Raw genomic sequence first — 20,807 nt, 5'->3', positions numbered from 1 at the left:
GGGGGCTGCAGAAGTGCCTCGGGGGCTGTTAAGCTGAGGATAAGGAGGGTGCGCCCTCACCTTCTACCAAAGCATTTCACTTTCACTTTTTCTCATGTTAAGAGTCCCATACAATATGACAAAAGAGGCTCCTCTCTTCAAACAATTATCTGATTTTCTGAGTGAGCAATCAAACATAAAGCATGATGTTTATTTACAGAATCAGTCCTTTAATAAAAATAGAAAACATTAACAGATTGGCCAAAAAAAAAACCAGACCTTAACTCTTAATACAAAATCCTATATTTCACTTGACAAAAAATTGCAGCATTACACGAATAATGTGTCTAATCATAAATGGCTTTGGCACAACAAAGAGGATAAAGACAAGCCATCCACACCTGGAATTGACTTGACTCTTCTCTGTAGGGATGAAGATCTTTTGTAGTCAGCTAAAAACTTGAATAAGTCTTCATCACTAAGGCGATCTCCCTCCTGCCAAGAGAGAAGTCAGGGTTAGTAGATGCACCATACACTCCTGGGGTCGGGACCAAAGATTTCTCAGAAGATTTTTATCTTTAAGTATTATTGTAACGTGCCTTTCACAGATACGAGGCAACTCCGAAATCTTTTAGTCAACCTCTTGTCAAATATTCTTTCTCTACCACTCTGACTCTCTCAGCCTCTTCAGTCCTCCTGGGGATGGGGATTTTACTGCATTCCTGAGGAAGGCTGTTTGACCATTAGTAATCCAGGCCAAAAGGTCCTCCCCCTATAACTTAAACCCACTGATACTTGTTTACTCCCTGGAACAAAACAGAATAAAAGTTTTCTTCAAAGATTTGAAGATGGAGAAAGCATCTTTCTGTCTTTTTCCTATCCTCATATTCTTCACATTTGTCTTGACTAAGAAGGCTAAGCACACATACTACACTCCATGTGCGTATGTGGGACAGGCATGCTGCTGAGGGATACGTGTGCACGAGCTCTGATCCTTACAGCAGCCCAGTAAGGAAGGTAGGTAGGTAGGTAGGTAGGTAGGTAGGTAGGTGTGTCCTATTCCTAAGTACAGATGAGAAAACTTTGGCTTATTTAGTCAAGGGCCTTGCTCCCCAAGGCAATACAATTGGAAGGAGTATTTCCCAAATAGAAACCCTTTCAGTCCCCTGCAATCTCTATCATGAGGCATGGCACACAGAACCCTTAGCATCTCTTCTGCATTTCAGTTTGTTAACATAACCCCTTGACATGCCCCATGAGAACTGCTTGAGCTGCAGAAAATTTTCCAAAACAGAGTCAAACCAAGTATATGTCAAGTTGTTTTTTTGGGTAGTAAAATACATATCACGTAAAATTTACCATCTTAACCATTTTTGAGTATACAGTTCAGTAGTGTTAAGTACATTCACTTTGTTGTGCAAACGATCTCCAGAATGCTTTCAGTTTGCAAAACTGAAACTCTATACCCATTAAACAACTCCCCATTTCCCCCTTCCTGCAGCCCCTAGCCACCATCATTCTACTTTCTGTCATTCCACCTTCTGTCTCTATGAATTTGATTACACTAGGAAATTCTTCATTCTTTAAGTAGTCTCAATGATTTCTGAGCTAATAAAGCGCACCAGCTGTAATGGTCACACTCTGTGAGGAAGCAGGCAGCTCTAGAAAGCCTGCACGTGGAAAAGGGGTGAGATGGACAACATCTAGGCCAGGAAACTCCAAGCCAAAGGGGAAATGGATATTTTAGCCAGACTGTTTTCATAGCCTAATAAACGAATTGACCATGATAGTTCAATAGGATAGTTTGTATTAATGGGAACCAGTCCTTCTCTCGATTAAAAGGGCTAACGTTCATTTAGCACTTGTTATATCCCAGGCACTCTGAGAAGAGCTTTACACATCTCATGTCATCGAACCCTCCCAAAAGCCACATCAAGAAAGTGCCATCATCCCTGTTTTGTAGATAATGAAACCGCGGCTTGGTGAGGTTGACTAACTTGTTCTCTTAGTCACTACATATACTCCCCCTCTGGGCTCCAGCACTCATGCCATTGTGAGGGGACAAAGCCAGACACACTGTAACATGAAGAGATACCTGCTTGAAAAAGCTGTTAATGGTCAAGGTCTTGAAGTTGTATCCAACCCCATTTTCCTCCAAGGAGAAGGCTCTTTCAGAAAGTCTTCGAGATTGGGACAAAGTTTTCCGCTCACCCACAGATCCTTTCCCTTTAAGGAAAACAATTGTCATTCTAAAGTTTGCCTTTCTGTTTGAATATATAGCAGTTATTAACTTTACCGTATGTAAGATATGTTGAAGCTCACTGAAGGAGAACACTGAACACGGCCATTCTTGTTTTGCATGACAATTTCCCTCCCCTGATCCCTGTTCTTAGACCCCCCTGTTGGAGCCCCTAATCCTCCTCTGATCATAGTGAGAGCCCGTGAGCAACCACAGTGCCCTCCCACGTGGCGATCAAGGTAGCAGGAGTCCAGAACTGCAGCCAGAGCAGGGTCTGGCTAAATAATAAGCTTTATTTAGTCAACAGTGTTTAGTTCTGTTTTATTTTTATATTTACATTCCATTGGGAGAGGCATGTACTCAAATGCCCCTGCAGGCATTTGGGATTGTGGCCCGAACATGCTACGTACAGGTCAGCCTGAGTACATCCTGGATCTGAGCTTTCTTCTGCTCTTGCTGTGTGGACCAGGCAGCAGAACTGAGTTTCTGCCTTGGCCATCTTGCCTAATGGTAATTAGAACTGAGTCACACCCAAACCTGAACCCTGATACTCTGCTTAGTTATTTCTTACCCCTTTTGAGATTTAGGTGAGGATTTTGTGACTTTTATACTGCAACACTCAGGGGTTCTGTAGTGAATGGTCAAACTGCATAGAACCGTAATATTTCAACCCTATCTTTGAACATCCTCTTACCCTTAATTCTTGTCATAATGCTGAACTGGAGCTTCCTGCTACCACTGAGCCACCTAAACTTGCCATGCTGCCTCAGTATAATACACTGCATCTTTTGGTTGCTTCTTAAAAATCAGCCTCTGTAGTCAGGTTAATTTCTCCTTGACCCAGAGATGACTGAGGACCCAGCAAGCTCTATGCCTTAACTACCTAGTTTATGTGTCCTTTAAGCTCTATGCAGAACTCTTTCAAATAAGGCTACCTGGGTCTACATAGAAATTAGCATTAAAAAAAACCACACACACATATTGTGGTGTGAATGTTGGGATGCACTAAAATGAGATTTGTTTTTGATAAATCAGCAATAACCTGGGAGTTCTGACTGGTAATTATGCATCAATAACTCCAGGATAGCAGCAGCAATAACAAAATACCTTTTCCTCCACCCCTCTGGTAAAGGCAACATTTCAGAAGTGGCAGAGCTAAGGAATGCATGAGAAACTTCCCAAGAAATGTGACTGGAGACATAAATATTTGCTGGATACAAAGACATTTTAAAAAACAGAAACTCTGCCACAGGTGAGGGGTGATATACTTGCAAACTCTGTAACCCTCTTGGATAGTTCCATACCCAAACTGCTGAGGAAATTAATAATTCAGATCAAGGGTTAGGTAATGAAAAAGAGAAATATGCTAAATAAATCAGAACAGTAACTAAATATTCTTTTGGTATCCACTTTTTTCATTTGCCCTTGGCAAAATAAACTTTAAGGAACTGGAAATTTTGCTAGAAACCAGAGTTTTTCATTTCAAAGCCCTTGCTTTTCTTATATTTAGGAGCCAACCATGGTGGCTTTGTTTAACACACTATAAACTATATTATTATATTTTCTTGTTATTTTCAAGAATTTTACTTTTAAGAAGAGATGGCCACTGAAAATTAACTCTTTAAAGTGTCAAACTGTACAGAAAATTCCAACCAAAAATCTTACTATATATAAACTCCACAAAGTTCATTGTAATTGTCTTGGGGATCGCTGTCCAATCAAGCGTTTGTATTCCAGTCTTAATCATGTTTCATCCTATTCATCTCCTTCTTCCTGCCCACTCCCCCCACCTTACTGCACCCCCAACCCCCCATCAATCAGTAGCTGACCTCAGAGTTGGTACATTGGGGAGCCCTTCCCTTCACACCACAGTTGAAAAGCTTACCAACCATGGACTCCACATCAGTTACCTCCCTGTCGAGGGTAGAGACATTGAAGAAACTTGCTAAGCTTATGGGAGCCCATGCGAAGGGCATCCGGTACTTCCCCAAACGCTGGCAGAAGGATTCAGCTTGAAGTTTTAGTTTTTCAATCTTTTCTTTACTCTAGAGGAAAATGGAAAGAGACAGCAGAAACAAACAATATGGCACAACATCATTCTCAATGGTGAAAAACTGAAAGCATTTCTTCTAACATCAGGAACAAGACAAGGGTGCCCATTCTCACCACTATTATTCAAGATAGTTTTGGAAGTTTTAGCCATGGCAATCAGAGAAGAAAAAGAAATAAAAGGAATCCAAATCAGAAAAGAAGAAGTAAAACAGTCACTGTTTGCAGACGACATGATTCTATACTTAGAAAATCCTGAAGATGTCACCAGAAAACTACTAGAGCTAATCAATGAATCTGGTAAAGTAGCAGGATACAAAATTAATGCACAGAAATCTCTTGCATTCCTATACACTAACAACAAAAAATCAGAAAGAGAAATTAAGGAACCACTCCCATTTACCACTGCAACAAACAGAATAAACCTACCTAAGGAGGCAAAAGACCTGTGCAGAAAACTATAAGACACTGATGAAAGGAATCAGATACAAACAGATGGAGAGATATACCACGTTCTTGGATTGGAAGAATCAACATGGTGAAAATGACTACACTGCCCAAAGTAATCTACAGATTCAATGCAATCCCTATCAAATTACCAATGGCATATTTCACAGAACTAGAACAAAAAATTTTACAATTTGTATGGAAACACAAAAGACCCCAAATAGCCAAAGCAATCTTGAGAAAGAAAGACAGAGCTGGAGGAATCAGGCTCCCTGACTTCAGACTATACTACAAAGTTACAGTAATCAAGACAGTGTGGTACTGGCACAAAAACAGAAATACAGATCAATGGAACAGGATAGAAAGCCTACAGATAAACCCACGCACATATGGTCACCTTATCTTTGACAAAGGAGGCAAGAATATACAATGGAGAAAAGACAGCCTCTTCAATAAGTGGTGCTGGGAAAACTGGACAGCTACATGTAAAAGAATGAAATTAGAACACTCCCTAACACCATGCACAAAAATAAACTCCAAGTGGATTAAAGACCTAAATGTAAGGCCAGACACTATAAAACTCTTAGAGGAAAACATAGGCAGAACACTCTATGACATAAATCACAACAAGATCCTTTTTGACCCACCTCCTAGAGAAATGGAAATACAAACAAAAATAAACAAATGGGACGTAATGAAACTTAAAAGCTTTTGCAGAGCAAAGGAAACCATAAACAAGACGAAAAGACAACCCTCAGAATGGGAGAAAATATTTGCAAACGAAGCAACGGACAAAGGATTAATCTCCAAAATATACAAAGCAGCTCACGTAGCTCAATATCAAAAAAAGATCCAGTCAAAAAATGGGCGTAAGACCTAAACAGACATTTCTCCGAAGAAGATATACAGATTGCCAACAAACACATGAAAAGATGTTCAGCATCACTATTCATTAGAGAAACGCAAATCAAAACCACAATGAAATATCACCTCACACGGGTCAGAATGGCCCTCATCAACAAATCTACAAACAATAAATGCTGGAGAGGGTGTGGAGAAAAGGGAACCCTCCTGCACTGTTGGTGGGAATGAAAATTGATAGAACCACTATGGAGAACAGTATGGAGGTTACTTAAAAAACTAAAAATAGAACTACCATATGACCCAAATCCCACTACTGGGCATATACCCTGAGAAAACCATAATTCAAAAAGATACATGTACCACAATGTTCATTGCAGCGCTATTTACAATAGCCAGGGCATGGAACCAACCTAAATGTCCATCAACAGAAGAATGGATAAAGAAGATGTGGCACATATATTCAATGGAATATTACTTAGCTGTAAAAAGGAATGAAATTGACTTACTTGTAATGAAGTGGATGGACCTAGAGTCTGTCATACAGAGTGAAGTAAGTCAGAAAGAGAAAAACAAATACCGTATGCTCACACACAAATATGGAATCTAAAAAAACAGTACTGATGAACCTAGTGGCAGGGCAGGAATAAAGACACAGACGTAGAGAACGGACTTGAGGACAGAAGGGGATAGGGGAAGCTGGGACGAAGTGAGAGAGTAGCATTGACATATATACACTACGAAATGTAAAATAGATAGCTAGTGGGAAGCAGCCGCATAGCACAGGGAGATCAGCTCCGTGCTTTGTGACGACCTAGAGGGGTGGGATAGGGAGGGTGGGAGGGAGGCGCAGAGGGAGGGGATATGGGAATATATGTATACATATAGCTGATTCACTTTGTTGTACAGCAGAAACTAATACAACATTTTAAAGCAATTATACTCCAATAAAGATATAAAAAAACAAACAAACCAATATGGCACCAGCACCAAGTCAACTGCCTCTGCCATGGATATGACAGCCATCTCCAAAATCCTTACCCTACTGATTAAAAAGAGGGAATAGTCAGAAAAACAACACATCTCAGGCCAGAAGTCCAACTGACAAGGAAATACAGAATAGAAAAGGAGGAATTTAAAGAATTAAAGAAAGCCTACATTCAATTATTACATATACCTTCAGCTAAACAAACAAACAAGCAAACAAAAACCCCAAAAGTATTGGGGCTTGTTATACTACCTAATCAACAAGTACCTCTTTTAGGTGCTAGCTACACTGGATTCGCATGAGAGAATCTTGGGATGTAAAGTTTTGTACATCATCTATCAAGCTCTTAAGAGAGCCTGTTTTTCCAAAGTTGTCTTGGAAGATGCCAGAAAGATCTATAAGGGTTCCTAACAACCTCCTTATTAGGTTGACAACACTTCCAAGGTAATCATTCTAAGTTCAGGATAAAAGGTAGATTAAAAAAAGCAAGTTATCTTGAGTTCAATAAATCTTACTTGAAATTTATGAGTCTGCAGTAGGATGCTGTTAGGCAAGTCTTATTCCAAAAAGGCCATGTTTTAAAAATTATGTTGGAAACTTTTGCAAATGGGTGCTGAGAAGAGATGTCCTTTTCATGGCTCAGTACCTATGTTGTACTAATAAATTTATGATGTACAGCAGTCTCAGCTAATGTCCAAATATCCAGATCAGAAAGGGTGGTGGCCCATGCTGTGGAGGAAGCTAGGGGAGCTCTGGCACTGCTCAGTTTCGTGGGGTGTCTGTGGCCCTCCCAACCGAGTCTGGGCCTCAAACCAAGAAAACAGGACGCGTTTTTGCCCTAGTCAAGTTTTGTAATTAGACATTGGTGTGTACATCATCATTTGCTGAGTTTAACAGTTTATTTCTTTAAAAAGTTGTCATTGATGAAGTTTCCCTTCCTTATTTTGTTTGAATATAATTTATCAGTGCTTCATATGGGGACACATTATGGACTAAACTCCATTAACTATTTTATGGGAGACTTCTGAAAAATATCTGCTTATTCTAAAATGTTACCATTTAGCAATACTCAAAATAGCATACCTTTCCACCATCACTTTCTTTGATAACCATGTAGGGTTCTGCACAGTCTCCAATCTCTCCCTGCTGAAGGACTTTTTCAATCTACCAACAAAAATAATATTAAAACAAAGCGCGTGAATTACATTTGTATAATGGAATCTATGCAACCATCAAAATAGTGTCTTATGACAATATTTGATGACATCAGATGTCCATAATATACGTTTTTTGATTTAAAAAATTAGTACGAAGAGCATTACACAGTTTTGTAAAAAAAATCATACAGGCATATTAAAAGGATGATAGATACACAGCAAATGTTAATAGTAGTTATCTTTGTATGGTGGGATTATGTACTATCTTTATTTTCTTCCTTTTGCTTATGTGTATTTTCTGTTTTTAAACAATAAACATGTATTACGCCTACAATAAAAGTTATTTTTTAATACAAAACCCACGAGACATATGTAGGATGTGAATAGCTCATTTTGTTTATTATTGCTTACAACGTAAAAAAAGAGATATGACCTCTGTGAAAGTCAGGTTGGGGACTAAAACCTTCCACAAAATGAATAAATGAACAGAATAAATTATCTGTAATTGTCTCCCTTGTACTTCCTATTAGGGCTGCTTCTCTGGATTTAACAGACTTGGAAAAGAACTTGAAAGCAGTAGGATGGTACAGCTTTTCACTTTGCTAACTGGCTGGTAATATGAATTACTACTGTCAAGCATCGTCTTCCATCTTGCTGCAGGTGAAGGACCTGGCTGGCCATAAATCTAGGCACCATGTTTAAGAGAAAAAAAAGCAGAAATTTAAAACTGTCTAACCCTCTGCTCAAAGAAAATTTAATTTAACTTATATGTGGAAGAGAAAAACAGATGGATTTAGTCCCATTAGTCTGTGTTATTAGTTGAGATAATCCTTGAAGAAGAAGTTTGGGTCAACATGTCCTAAAAGGCACACATTCTTAACAGGCACGATCAATTAGGTACAAAGTATTTAAACCAGAAACACCCAAGTGATGGAGGGTGTTTCATGGAGTTTCAAAGGAAATGGCATGGGACTGCTCAATGAACATCTGTCTCAGGGAGACTGCAAGCATTAAGTCTCTCGTCTCACAGAGGAACTTAAAAACCCCTTCCCACTGCCATAGCCTGAAGACAAGGCTGATCCTCCTGAGAGATGCACCAGGTTGAGGCCATGGACACATAACACTCGAGGTAGAGACTAACCCATTTTCCTGTTAGTCAGCGATCATTCACCTATTCATTCGTTCAAAAAACATTTGTTGAGTCCTTTCTATACGGTAGCTGTTGGGGAGACAAGGTGGTGAACATGATAAGCCTGGTCCCTATCCTCCTGAAATTTATGGTCGGGAGTTTATACAGTAAATTGGAAAGAAGCTAATTTTTCCATGAGGTCAGTGGATAGAAATGTGGTCTTTAAAATGAACTTTGAACAGGGATAAAGAACCTTTTCATTAGAATCCTGAAGCAAAGAATGGGAATGCCATGACTTTGCATCTATAGCATGGAACCCACAGGAGAGGGATCTCCAGAATTTGGAAGGAGGATCCAGATTCGACCAGATCAGCAGATACTATTCCCTTCACTGAGTTGGACAAGGCTAACTTCAGGTACTTTGCGAGAAGGAGCTGCCGGCTGCTATGAGAGCCTACTATATGGTCCTTCAGGATTGATATGTAAAAGAAATGCCTGAGTCCTCATAACCATGGCAGGTAGGGGAAAGGGGCATATCAGAATTGCCTGGGAATTCCTTTAAGGTAAAGAGGCTACCCTCAGCCCTATTTAGAGGGAAAGAAGCAACAACTGTGGTATTACAATAAAGAAAAACAAATGAGAAGCAAACCAGGGACTGTCTTACTGAGTAGATTTAAATTTCTTAACTTTATCCAGACAATTTAGAGAATGTTTATCACTGCCAAATGAATGCATTTGTTCATCTGAAAATTTTGGAATATACTTAGTAAGTAATAGTCACCCATAGGTAACCACTGATATTTAGCAGACTACCATGGGTTACCCAAAATAAAGTCATCCACTGAGAATTGGAATTGGAAGTAAAATTTGGATCTATGGAACTGGTATTGGCTTCTTTGATTTCCCAGGCTGGAGTGAATTTTAAAAGTAACTGCAAGCCGCTGCAGCTTGCTAGAGTGAACTTTAAGCTAATTTTCCTGTATGTCTAAGTCATATTGCAATGAAACACACATTAAGTTTGACAACAATACGTGTCTTTTCAGCAATAGAATTTTAACTCTATTTTCCAAAAACTTAAATAAGTTCCCTTCAAGCTATAATGACCTTTCAGAATCTTTGTAAAACGGTGTAAAGGGAGCTAGAATGGAAGGACATCTGCCTCTTGTTAAGTGACCTCCACATCACCTGAAGTCTTTGGAATCTGTATGCTACTCCCATGGGATCATGGGGGAATCAATGAGATTACGGACATAAAACACGGTGCTAACTAGAAAATGTCCCAATCCTAGAATGCTGGGTGTATATGAAATTAAAACACCAGGACTTTTTTTTTTTTTTTTTTTAATTTGAGGGTAAAGAGTCAATGAGACTAATTATCTGGCTTAAAGTAGATAAAATACTCAATGTTTGCTGTTAACTTCTAACCAGCCGTTTTGGTGTGTAGAGAAAGTCTCTGGTTTTCTTACATCAGCAAAGAGTACAACCTAGAATGAAAGGTCTTTCCACTTAGAACTGCCCACAGATTTTGACTCTCACTAGACATACTCAGTCTGTGAGATGGTGATGAAAAGGGAGAGTGAAGCTTGGACACTAGAACCCACACCTCAAACTGTCAGAGCCTGGGTTTTCGGACATTTAACTCTGGGTCTTTAGAAAAATGTGAACATGATTAGGAGACTCTATCTGAGATTTTTCTCCCCAGCAGCCTCCCAGAGCTGGATAGCTGAGGGTGTTTTCCTTGTTAGAAGGAAGGGTGTCTATACATGCCAGGCTTTATTCTGTAATTACAACTACTCACTGAGGGAGGTGTTATTATCTCCACTTTACAGATGAAGAAACTAAGTCTCAGAAAGGTTAGGTAATTGCCCAAAGTCATATAGCTACTAAGTTGCAAAGCCAGGACTCAAACCTAGGACTGTTTGACTCCAAAACCCATAGTCATTCTAGTACCCAACACAATTTGCTTGTAAAGGAAAAGGAGTAAAGTTGAGAGGGAAACAAAGCAAATCTCACAGAGGACATGTACTATTTTCTGATACCTCTTTCACTGTAAACGTGCACTGGGAGTAATGCAACAATGAGAACATCGGACTGTGCAAATCAGATTGTGTTGAACTACCTTGACTACTAGGTAGATGTCCGAGGATGGATAGGTGACTGAGAATACCGCAGATCTTGCCTGACTGGATGTGGCAACAGAGGGCGTGTGAGCACGCAGAAATCCTTTGAATTGGTCAGAGTTCAGGTCACAGTGAAAATTTTCTGAGATCTGTAAATGAGTGGCAAAATGAAAAATGAGTTATACCTATTGCTCTCATGGTCTAAACATGTTAAAAAAAAAAAGTGGAAAAGAAAAACCCACCAAGTTTCACCAAAGAAATCAGTATAACCGTAGACATGGTTTATGACCAGTGGCTGCTGGAAAATCTGATACATGTTTTGTCACAATCTCTAGATATTTCTGAGTCATCTGAGAGATGTCCTTTGAAACATTTAAATTTTTATTAACCCACCAGTATCTCCTGAATTTCAGTGATGTGCTAGGTAACTGCATTGAAGAAAAGCAAGGCATTACTTTGGCTCTCAATCAGTTTACCATCAAGAATGAGGGAAAAGGCAAATGCATACTAACTACAGTAAGAGCAAAATATTAGCGACCACACTCATACAAAAAAGCACTGTGGAAGTTCCCGAGGGTGAGAGGTCACTTCCAGTTGGGGGGATGGGGAATGCTTTCCATGGGGGAGGCATGTGAGATGGACAGGCCTTGAAAGAAGGTTCCGCCAAGCAGAGCTGGAGGGGGACTGTGAACCAGGGAGAGAGTGCAGCACAGACATCTCAGAGGCTGTAACACGTGGAGTGACTTTAGTTAACATCGAGGAGCCTGGCTTGACTCTGCCTAGGCTCTCGAGGGAAAGAAAGCAGATGAGAGCCATCCTGAAGAAAGCCGGGCATGGAAGCTGAAGGGTTTGTTTTTAATGTTGCAGGTAGTGAGGATCTATTAAAGATTTCGAGCAAGAGCACGTCACGATGAGTGCTCCTGAGCTCACCGGTGCAGTGTTACTTAAGAACCACTGTAGAGTTGGGTTTCCCCTTCATCACTAATAGATTTACAGCCAAGAAGTGGCTCCCGGGCAGAGACTACATTTACCAGCCTCCCCTGTAGAGTTAGGAGTGAGCATGTGACTAGATTCTTTCCAGTGAATTGTGAGCACAAGTGATGATGTGTCTCACTTCCAGGCTCCAGCACCACCCCACACCCCCACCATCTTTTCCCCTTTTTTCGGGGGCCGTAGTGGCAGTGACAAGAGTGACTGGGGAGGGCACATATTGAAGATGGAGGAGACACTGCCACTTGGGTTCCCGAATGCCTGAGTGGAGCAGACCACTGTTGACTCCGCACCTCCCTACTCTGGATTGTTAAGAGACAAAGGCAGAAAATTCTCCTTGTTCTAGCCAGGGGTTCTCCACATGTGGCCCCCTGACCAGCAGCTCCAGCATCACCTGGGGACCTGTTCGAAATGCAAATTCTTAGGCCCCATCCAGATTTACTGAATCAGAAACTCTGGGGGTGGGCCCACCATCTCTTTTAACAAGCCCTCCGGGTGATTCTGATGCCTGTGCAAATCTGAGCTTTAAACCACTTTAAATCATTTAAACCACTTAAACCATTAAACCACTTCAAACCATTTAAACCATTCAGCTTTAAACCACTGAATGTGTGTGTGGGAGGTCTCCTTGTTTTAGCAGTTTACCTACCCTGACCAATACAAATCTTAGTGATTATTAATATTTATTCAAAGTATACACACTTCCTTAACTACTGAATGGTTATGGGTAGAGGGGCAGAAATGTCTCCTCTGGTTTTGCTATTTGTGCCCTCCTCTAGGAGTTACAAAAGGACTAAACATTAAGACATTCATGGAGAAATCTTTTCAATTAAAAGCACAATATTCTTGGTGAGGTCTCTACTTGATGGCAAATTTAGACTTTCACTGCACAAGATGCCTTCCATTCATGACAAGCCTGTTTCACAACGCAAAAAACTCCCAAACTGAGGAAACATTACATGCACTGAGCTTGTCATAGCCGTGTTTAAATTGCTTTGTTTTATGTGTAACCCCTTATGTCACTATTTCACTTCTCTATCTCAGCCAAGCTACCACCTCCAGCCGACTTTCTCTTAAAGATTCTTCAAAGAACATAAATTCCCAGGTCACTTCTTTAAAAACTGCAAAGGCAATAGAACTGGACACATCAAAGGTCATTTGCTTTCAAATCTGACGTGGTTTTCCTACAAAGAAGTGAGATTTGAAAACATGAACCCCAAGACAATGAACAACATGCGACGCCCTCAGGGTTGAGCTATTTTTTGCTGTCTTACCTTCTTCCTTTCTTTAACATCGTAGAGGGCAATGCTGGCAAACAGAGGCTCAATTTCAATCTCAAACCTGTCAGAGAAAGAGAGAAAAACATATAGTTTTAACTTAGATAATTTTGAACTTCCTGAAAGTGCCTGGATATATAATCTGGTTAAAAATGTAAGTTGTTTTCAGAAGTATTTGGGTAGCTCTATGCATGTGAGAATCACACTGGAATGTTAATGGAGAAATATGGGAGGTTCATGGAAAATTCCTAATCATTTGAGATCGTGGTGGATGGTACATTCTCCCCAAAAGTGCTTGCTGGTGGCCCTGCTATAGAGAGTGGGTGGAACAGATCTTTGGTCTGATCCAGTATGGCACTTCTTACCATTGTAGTTGCTGTGTTTTCAGAGGATTGAGTCTTTCTTAGCTAAAGGTCTTGTTTACAGTTTACAGATTACTGCTAGAATAGAAAGCTCTATTATTCAATTTTAAGGGCTGGGTCTTTTCAGCTAGTACAAAAAAAAAAGTTCAGTTGCTTTTCTTTAGGTTAGGTTATGATGTGTGTGAATATCTGGCCCTTCCTAACTCCACTGCCACGGCAGCTGCTGACCTGAGGTGGAGGGAGGGCACTGAGCACTGCTGATAAACACTGAGGTGTGTGGATCCAAAGAGAGCTGGAAAGAGCAGCTCTCATATGGCCCTAACTGCCAATTCCCCCAGAAATGGTGGGTTTGAAGAGAGGGCATCCCCAAAGCATAATCCTGCCACACGTTATAGGATGCACATGGAGCAGAGGTGTTCACCTTCCAAATTTCTCAGGTTAACAATCCATGATACTGCCAGCTAAGAGCCCTAGTAATCAGGCCCTGGATCACCGTTATTGCAGAAGTCATGTAAATTAGGTCAAATCTTGTTTCAAGGCATATGTGAGAGGATGGCCTTATCATTGGATAGCTTTGTCTAAAAAGAGGACTTTTGAAGAAGAATATTTGGGCAGAGGTAACCACAGACAAGAGTGAGTTGGTCAAATGGCACCTTTGGAAATGAGGCAGTAAGGCAGGATGGCAAACTCGTAGGGCACTGAGTCAGACAGACCCGGGCTCTGTTCCCTCTCCCACTGCTTGCTAACTCTGGGATCTTAATCAGGTTACTTACTTTTCCCAGTTGCATTTATTTATCTGTAACATGAGGAAAGGACACCTGCTCTTCCCATTTCCTAGGGTTGTTATAAGCATTGTGAAAGATAATGTGTGTGAATATGCTTTATAAACAATGTCAAGGAGCACCATTATCCACAGTAGCCAAAAGGTGGAAGCAAACTCAGGTGTCCGTCAAGGGATGAATGGATCAATAGAATATGGTATATGCATACAATGGAATATTATTCAGTCTTGAAAAGAAAGGAAATTCTGACACATCCTACCATATGGAAAAATGTTGAAGACACTGTATAAGTGAAATAAACCAGTCACAAAAGGACATGCATTATATAATTCCACTTATATGAGGGAATGGTGGGAGAGAGAAATGGGAATTATTGTTTAGTGGGTACAAAATTCCAATTTGGGAAGGTGAAAAGAGTTCTGGAGATGGATGGTGGTGATAGTTGTACAACAGTGTGAATGTACTTAATGCCACTGAAACACCACTAAAAATGGTTGTGATGGCAAATTTTACATTATGCATATTTCACCACAAATAAAATTTAACATTATCATTAAATTTTTGCTGTTCATATTTAACCATTCTAGGTTTACCTATAAGAGCTTGCTTTCTTTTATCCAGTTTATTTAAAGTAGTGAAAGACAGGATGATCTCTTTAGTTCATCTCCTCTATTGCAGGCATATGTTGGTATGAATACTATTTAAGATACTGGAGCAGGTCAAGTATACGTTGAGCAAACACTGCGATTCTACTTTATTTCTGCTTTGGCAGTTTGGGGGAAAAATAACTAGAAACTACACTTCACAATTTTCATCAAGAGAAATCCAAGTGACTCAATTTGTTTTTTTTTAATAATATTACATGACTATCTTAGTGACCATGTGTTCCCACCTGTGAGAAGAGCTACCATTTATTTATGGAAAACATCTAGGAGACTTAGTGTCATGCATCACAGGGAAGAATTCCTCCAATCCCAAAGGGCATAGTTGCTGTATCTGATGAGCTTCCTGTGGTGGGTGGGTGAGTGCCTCAGACAATAGGGTGGATTTCCTGAACAATGAATGCAGAGGGGGACCGATCAGCCACTTCCACTCAGTCCTCCTGTTGAAGGGCTAGGAGGTTCCCCCTTCCGGGTCAGCTCGCAAGGGCTAGAGTTTGCCTTTCTGTACCTGTTGCTTGATACAGAGCTCACTTATTGGCTGCTCATCTCCGTGTGCAAGACAAAAAGTCCGAACTGCTCCCCCCATCCTACTGGTAGAACTGGCTTAAGGAGGGTGTTACAACATCAAGAGATGTCCACACCTGTGTAAGCAGTCATGCTGGCTTGTGTTCTGAGCAGAGAATTCGGGAGGCTCCGCAATAGAATCAGAAATTTATGGCACAAAGGAACTTTGAGATCTGGTCTCACTACTTCATTTACAAGAACTCAAAATCCCAGAGGAGTCCCCAGGGCTGAAACATAGTCTTGAATCCAGAATCCAAAGGCTCTAATTGCAAACCAGGTGCTGCCTAAGGGGTCCATGAATTGACTTCAAGAGATGGATGACCTTCCTAATAGGGTATGAAAAAATGTTATGCTTATGAACTTTAGCCTTGGTAGAGCATTCACAACTTAATATTTTCAAAAGAGCCTACGAAGAAGTGGAAGAACTAATTCTCTAAAGCAGCAGTCTGCAAAGAGGAAAGGGAGGCATGCAAGCACTCCAGCAGGTAGGCAAGACAATCCACTGGAATGCAGGAAGAAAATACTATAATTTATTTTTATTTATTGAGTTCATCCTTCAAAATGCCTCATTTATATATGTTTTATAATATATATATAATATTTAATAAACAAGTACAAAATGAATACACACATGCAGAGGATGTGTGACTTTTAAATACAATCAAAAAATATGGAAACAATTGCTCTAAAGCAAGTGTGGCCCATGAGATGAATCCAGATTTCAGACATGTTCTTTTTGAAATGTGTGGTACTTAAGAAGGAAATGAGAAAATATTTAAGAGGTCAGGAAATTATGCAGAAAAATCTGGATTTCTAGCTTCTCTTAAAAAAAAAAACAGACAATTGACCAAAATGGGCTTGTTTACTTGGATGGCAAGAATTGGCCCTAGCTAGTAGTGGGTGCCCCGTTGAGATAGTTTGCTGCAGTCCCCACTACTCTATATTGTCCACTGGCACTGAGACTGAGTTTTAGTTGCATTTTTCATTGTGTTTTAACAGTGGTGTGCTGGTAAATGTTTAACAAACAAGCCTCTAAAAAAAAAAAAAAAAGGCTCTAATTTGTAGCATTTTCTGAGTTCAATGTTGTAAATATTTCCACCATTCCACCATGGCCAATTTCAAGCTACCAACGTGACTTCACTGAATAAAGAGTTGGGAAGAGAAGTATACAATCAGCTCTCAGGAGTTAGAGCGGACTCCAACACACCATTGGCTTTTACCGTTATTTTTCTTAATGTAGGCCACTTCACTCAATTAATTACCTACACGCCTAACCTTAGTGTTTTGCTTTCCCTGTCATAGAAGAATGACTGTCAAAGGCTTGGCAGGATTAGAATCTGGGACTAGCCGACTCCAAACTCTGCTCTTTCTACTACCTCACAGGGCACTGTTAAAAGTGTGTCGGGGATCCTCCCCGATTCAGGCTCTGATGGTAAAGACACAGTCTGTATTTGAAAGGCAAGACAGACCTCAATGTAGTGGTTAGTGTCTGCTCGTACTTACTTCAGGGTCAGCAACTTGACCAATATTCTGTTGCCCAGATGTTCCTTAGGACAGTCTGGTACCGGACGTATTTCCACAGCATCCTCCTATTGTTAATCACATAGCAAAAGAAATCAGTAGTGAATTCCCATGAAGAGCTCCAGTTGAAGTCAACTCGGGGAAGGGAAGGCTGCTAGCCGCCATGCAAGACAGCTTGCGTTTGCTTTATTTCTAATCGCAGAATAACACATTGACTTTTACAGGAGAGTTTATTATCCAACCCCTACGCTTCCAAGTCAGCATTTACAGCAAACATTTTCTCCTTTCAGAAAGCCAAGCATTTAAGACAAAGAGACCGAGGGAGGAAGGAAGGAAATGTGAACATGGATATGGCTTAGTAACATCCACCAGATGGCAATGCAAAATCTTATACCTATTGTTGACTTTTTTTTTTTTTTTTTTTGGCCTGCTCTAAGGACACAGAATATTTCTCCTGCCAAAGGCTTTACTAGTAAATACGTGAGTTTCAGATTTGAGATCTGAGTCAGAACAGTTCACCTGAGGCTGTAAACCATTAAAACTATAATACAGTGTCTTTCTCGGTTTACTGTTTTCTTAAACAGACGATAGAGATTTGGGGTTGAATTTGTAGGTTCTAAAGAGACATGTCCAGCTAGAACTTGCTAAAGTTCTAAGTATAGAGAAGCTTAGTAATGGCAAATTTAAGAGATACGTCTGTCTATTTTACTACATAGGGACCAAAGGACTTAAAGGGAAGTATCAAGTCCCTATTGTAACTTTTAACATTCAAATGTGAACTATCACGGTATCTTAAGTATAGTCATGCATGCAAAGATCAACAGTGCAAGTTTCCCTGAGAACTTTAATTCTTGCTCTTGTAGTAGGCTATACAAACTCTGATGAGTGGTCTGCAGCTCACAAGGGTGCAAGGAATAGAGCCATGTCTAATTGTATTTTCCTGGGCTATAAATGATATCCCAAATACCCCACAGCAACCAGAAGAATTTTAAAATTCTGTTCTGATGCCTACACTGCGCTGAAGTCTCTCAGAGCAAGCTGGAATTTTCAGGGTGATCAGAACAGACACATCGGAAAGGGAAGGGGCCCCTTACTGGAAAACCACCTCACCGTAAAGACACTCATGGGTTTCCAAGACTGCCTTTGGTCTGGATTCAAAACTCTGGGATCCTTTTTAGAAGGCTTTCCACTTGGAAAATTGTAAACATATACAAAGGTAGAGAGAAGAATGTAACGAACCACATTTACCTATCACCTAGCTTTAACAATTTCGACTCATGGGCAACTTGGTTTCATCTATACTCCCTCTTACTACCTTCCCCCATTCAGTGTTGGAAGCTTAGAAGCAAGGCCCCAGATATCATATAATTTCATCTGTGAATATTTCAGTACAGATCTCTAAAAGATAAGGACTTTTTAAAAACACATACTATAATACTATTATTACTTTTTAAAAATTAAAAATAATTTCCTATTGTCACGAAATACGTAGTCAGTTCCAAACTTCCCCAGCTGTCTCAGTTTTCTTTATAGTTAGTTTGTTAATTCAGGTTCCAAACAAAGTCTACATATTCATGTATTTCCTCACTCTCCTCTAATCTATATGAATTTCTTGCACCTTTACAGTTATCTGAAATAAGAATGTATTGCCAATAAAGCAGAAGAGGAAATGTGAAGTTGTACTGGATACCTGTTGTTTTCCTCTTCCTGGGAGAAAACAGATAGATATTTACAATGAGAGAGAGAGAAAGAGAGAGAGGGAGAAAGGCAGAGAGAGAGAGAGAGTGAGAGATCGTAAGAGAGAAAGGGATAATATGAGAGATGATGTTCTTCCATCAGCTGACCCAATGGATCCTGAGGCCAACTCTACATCTGCCTACTTGTGATTTCATTATGTGAGCCAATAAGTCCCTACCTTTCTTTAAAAATTGGTTTTTAGTTGGGTTCCATCACTTGCAACCAAAAGAGTCCTAATGCAAACTCCTCTAGGATTTGGAGTATAGTGGCACCCTTCTTATGGATCAAACACATAGGATGCCTTTTATAGAATCAGAGTGAATCAGGGAAAAAACTCACCTCATAGAAGCTTGGTGGTTGAATTCTACTTTTGCCTCCCCTGTATACTCAGTCATAATTTGGATGTAAGAGTTCACCTCTCTTCTAACTTTTTTTCATCAGGAAATAAAGTAATAATAATATAAGATAATTTCACTAATGTGTTGTCAAAAAATTCAGCATTTGTAATCATTTCATGGTAGGCCAGAAAGCTACCCTTTTTTCTACAGGACTTTCTCTCGAGAAAGTACAAATTACAAGAACAAATGCAATTTCTGTGTGTACAACTCCAACACATTAAATGGCTGGTATAGAAGCCCTCTAACAGTTTAGACTTACCAATTTCCAAATAACCTATACACTAATCACAAAGCATTCCTCTCCACTTAGTATGGCAGGCCCCATTAGGACATCTGCTAGATCATAACTTTTAGCCTCAATTGAGTTTCTGCATTGTTTAAAGACCATAAAACAAAATTCCTTCAAAATAGTCTATGGTTCATCCTTGTAATCAAGCCTGGATATCCTCCCATTTAATCTCATGAAGGAGACTTTAATGAGCTGATGTCTCACTGGAAGTCTTCTCCTCACCCTTTAACTGTTTTTTCTCTCTACTGGTGTCCATTTTGGGTCTTTATTACCTTTTGGCACCTCCATCATGGAATTGGGAGGAAGAGGAATGCAAGTGAAGGTCATATCAGTCAGATATAATATTGCTTGACAAATTTGGTAAGAAGTTTTAAAGCTGTAGATGGCAACTGAAAAGTTACAAGATGTGATTGTTTATGTCATCTTTGGATTTCCATTAGGTGTGCTAATATACCAGGTAGTCATATATAGATAAATAAACAGTTAAACATAAAATTTGGAGTTAATGGGTTTGGATTCCCCATTCTATAATTCAATTTACCTGCTGAATCTTGAACAAGTTATTTAACCTCTCTGATTCTTACTTTGTAATCTGAAGATGGAGATGATAACATTGCCCACATAATTCATATTTATTTTTAATCTGCCTCATTCAGAAGAGGATTCGAGGCCCCTGACAATTAAAAAAAAGGATTTGAGGCCATTGCAAATAAAATAAATAGACGAGAAAACCAAGGTGGTTGGAAAATAAGGATGAGAAAAAAAGAAAGCTGAAGTAAATTCAGGACACCAATAAGTAAGCCACCAGATTTAGTAGAGGTGAACAGAAATTTGACTCCAAGTAACAAATTTTGTGGAGCTGATTACAAGATGTGACAATCTCTAAGCACACACATTTTCTCAGTGGGAGCATAATTATTCTTTGTCTGAAGGCTCGAGGGACAATTTTTTTTGGATCCTCATTGAGGCGGGTGCTGCATGATGAGTAGGTTAATATCCTCAATAATATTTGCACAGTGGACGTATCATATCAAATAGCTGCTGTTTCCCTTATTGTCTTTCTTTGCTGACCACTAGTAAGCTCATCGAAGGGCAAATAAGCAAACGATTCACAGGGGTGGGGGATTCACAAGGTGTGAGAATGAGGCTCCCTGATGGTTTTGATTGACCCAAAGATCACATTTCAAATACTTAGAGGCATGGAAGGATGGCATACCTTTTATGCAAAATTTCCCTAAATCTTATTTCTTGCAACT

The 20,807-nt window shown here is 39.8% G+C and overlaps 1 protein-coding gene across 1 annotated transcript in view; it reads right to left on the bottom strand.

The window, feature by feature from the left end:
• DOCK8 (dedicator of cytokinesis 8) overlaps window positions 1-20,807 on the bottom strand; it is a 220,983-nt gene that overhangs the window by 111,851 nt on the left and 88,325 nt on the right. Inside the window, exons 7-13 of the mRNA XM_068551869.1 lie at window positions 17,110-17,195; window positions 13,234-13,300; window positions 10,969-11,118; window positions 7,647-7,727; window positions 4,104-4,263; window positions 2,075-2,205; window positions 381-474 (exon numbers count right to left, since the gene is read on the bottom strand). Coding sequence (XP_068407970.1) covers window positions 381-474; window positions 2,075-2,205; window positions 4,104-4,263; window positions 7,647-7,727; window positions 10,969-11,118; window positions 13,234-13,300; window positions 17,110-17,195 — 769 coding nt within the window. The remainder of the gene's footprint in view (window positions 1-380; window positions 475-2,074; window positions 2,206-4,103; window positions 4,264-7,646; window positions 7,728-10,968; window positions 11,119-13,233; window positions 13,301-17,109; window positions 17,196-20,807) is intronic.

The sequence above is a fragment of the Eschrichtius robustus genome, chromosome 10 (assembly GCF_028021215.1).
Source record: "Eschrichtius robustus isolate mEscRob2 chromosome 10, mEscRob2.pri, whole genome shotgun sequence".
Classification (NCBI taxonomy): domain Eukaryota; kingdom Metazoa; phylum Chordata; class Mammalia; order Artiodactyla; family Eschrichtiidae; genus Eschrichtius; species Eschrichtius robustus.
Note: the sequence above shows the minus strand (reverse complement) of the source record. Positions and strands in the feature narration are given on the sequence as shown.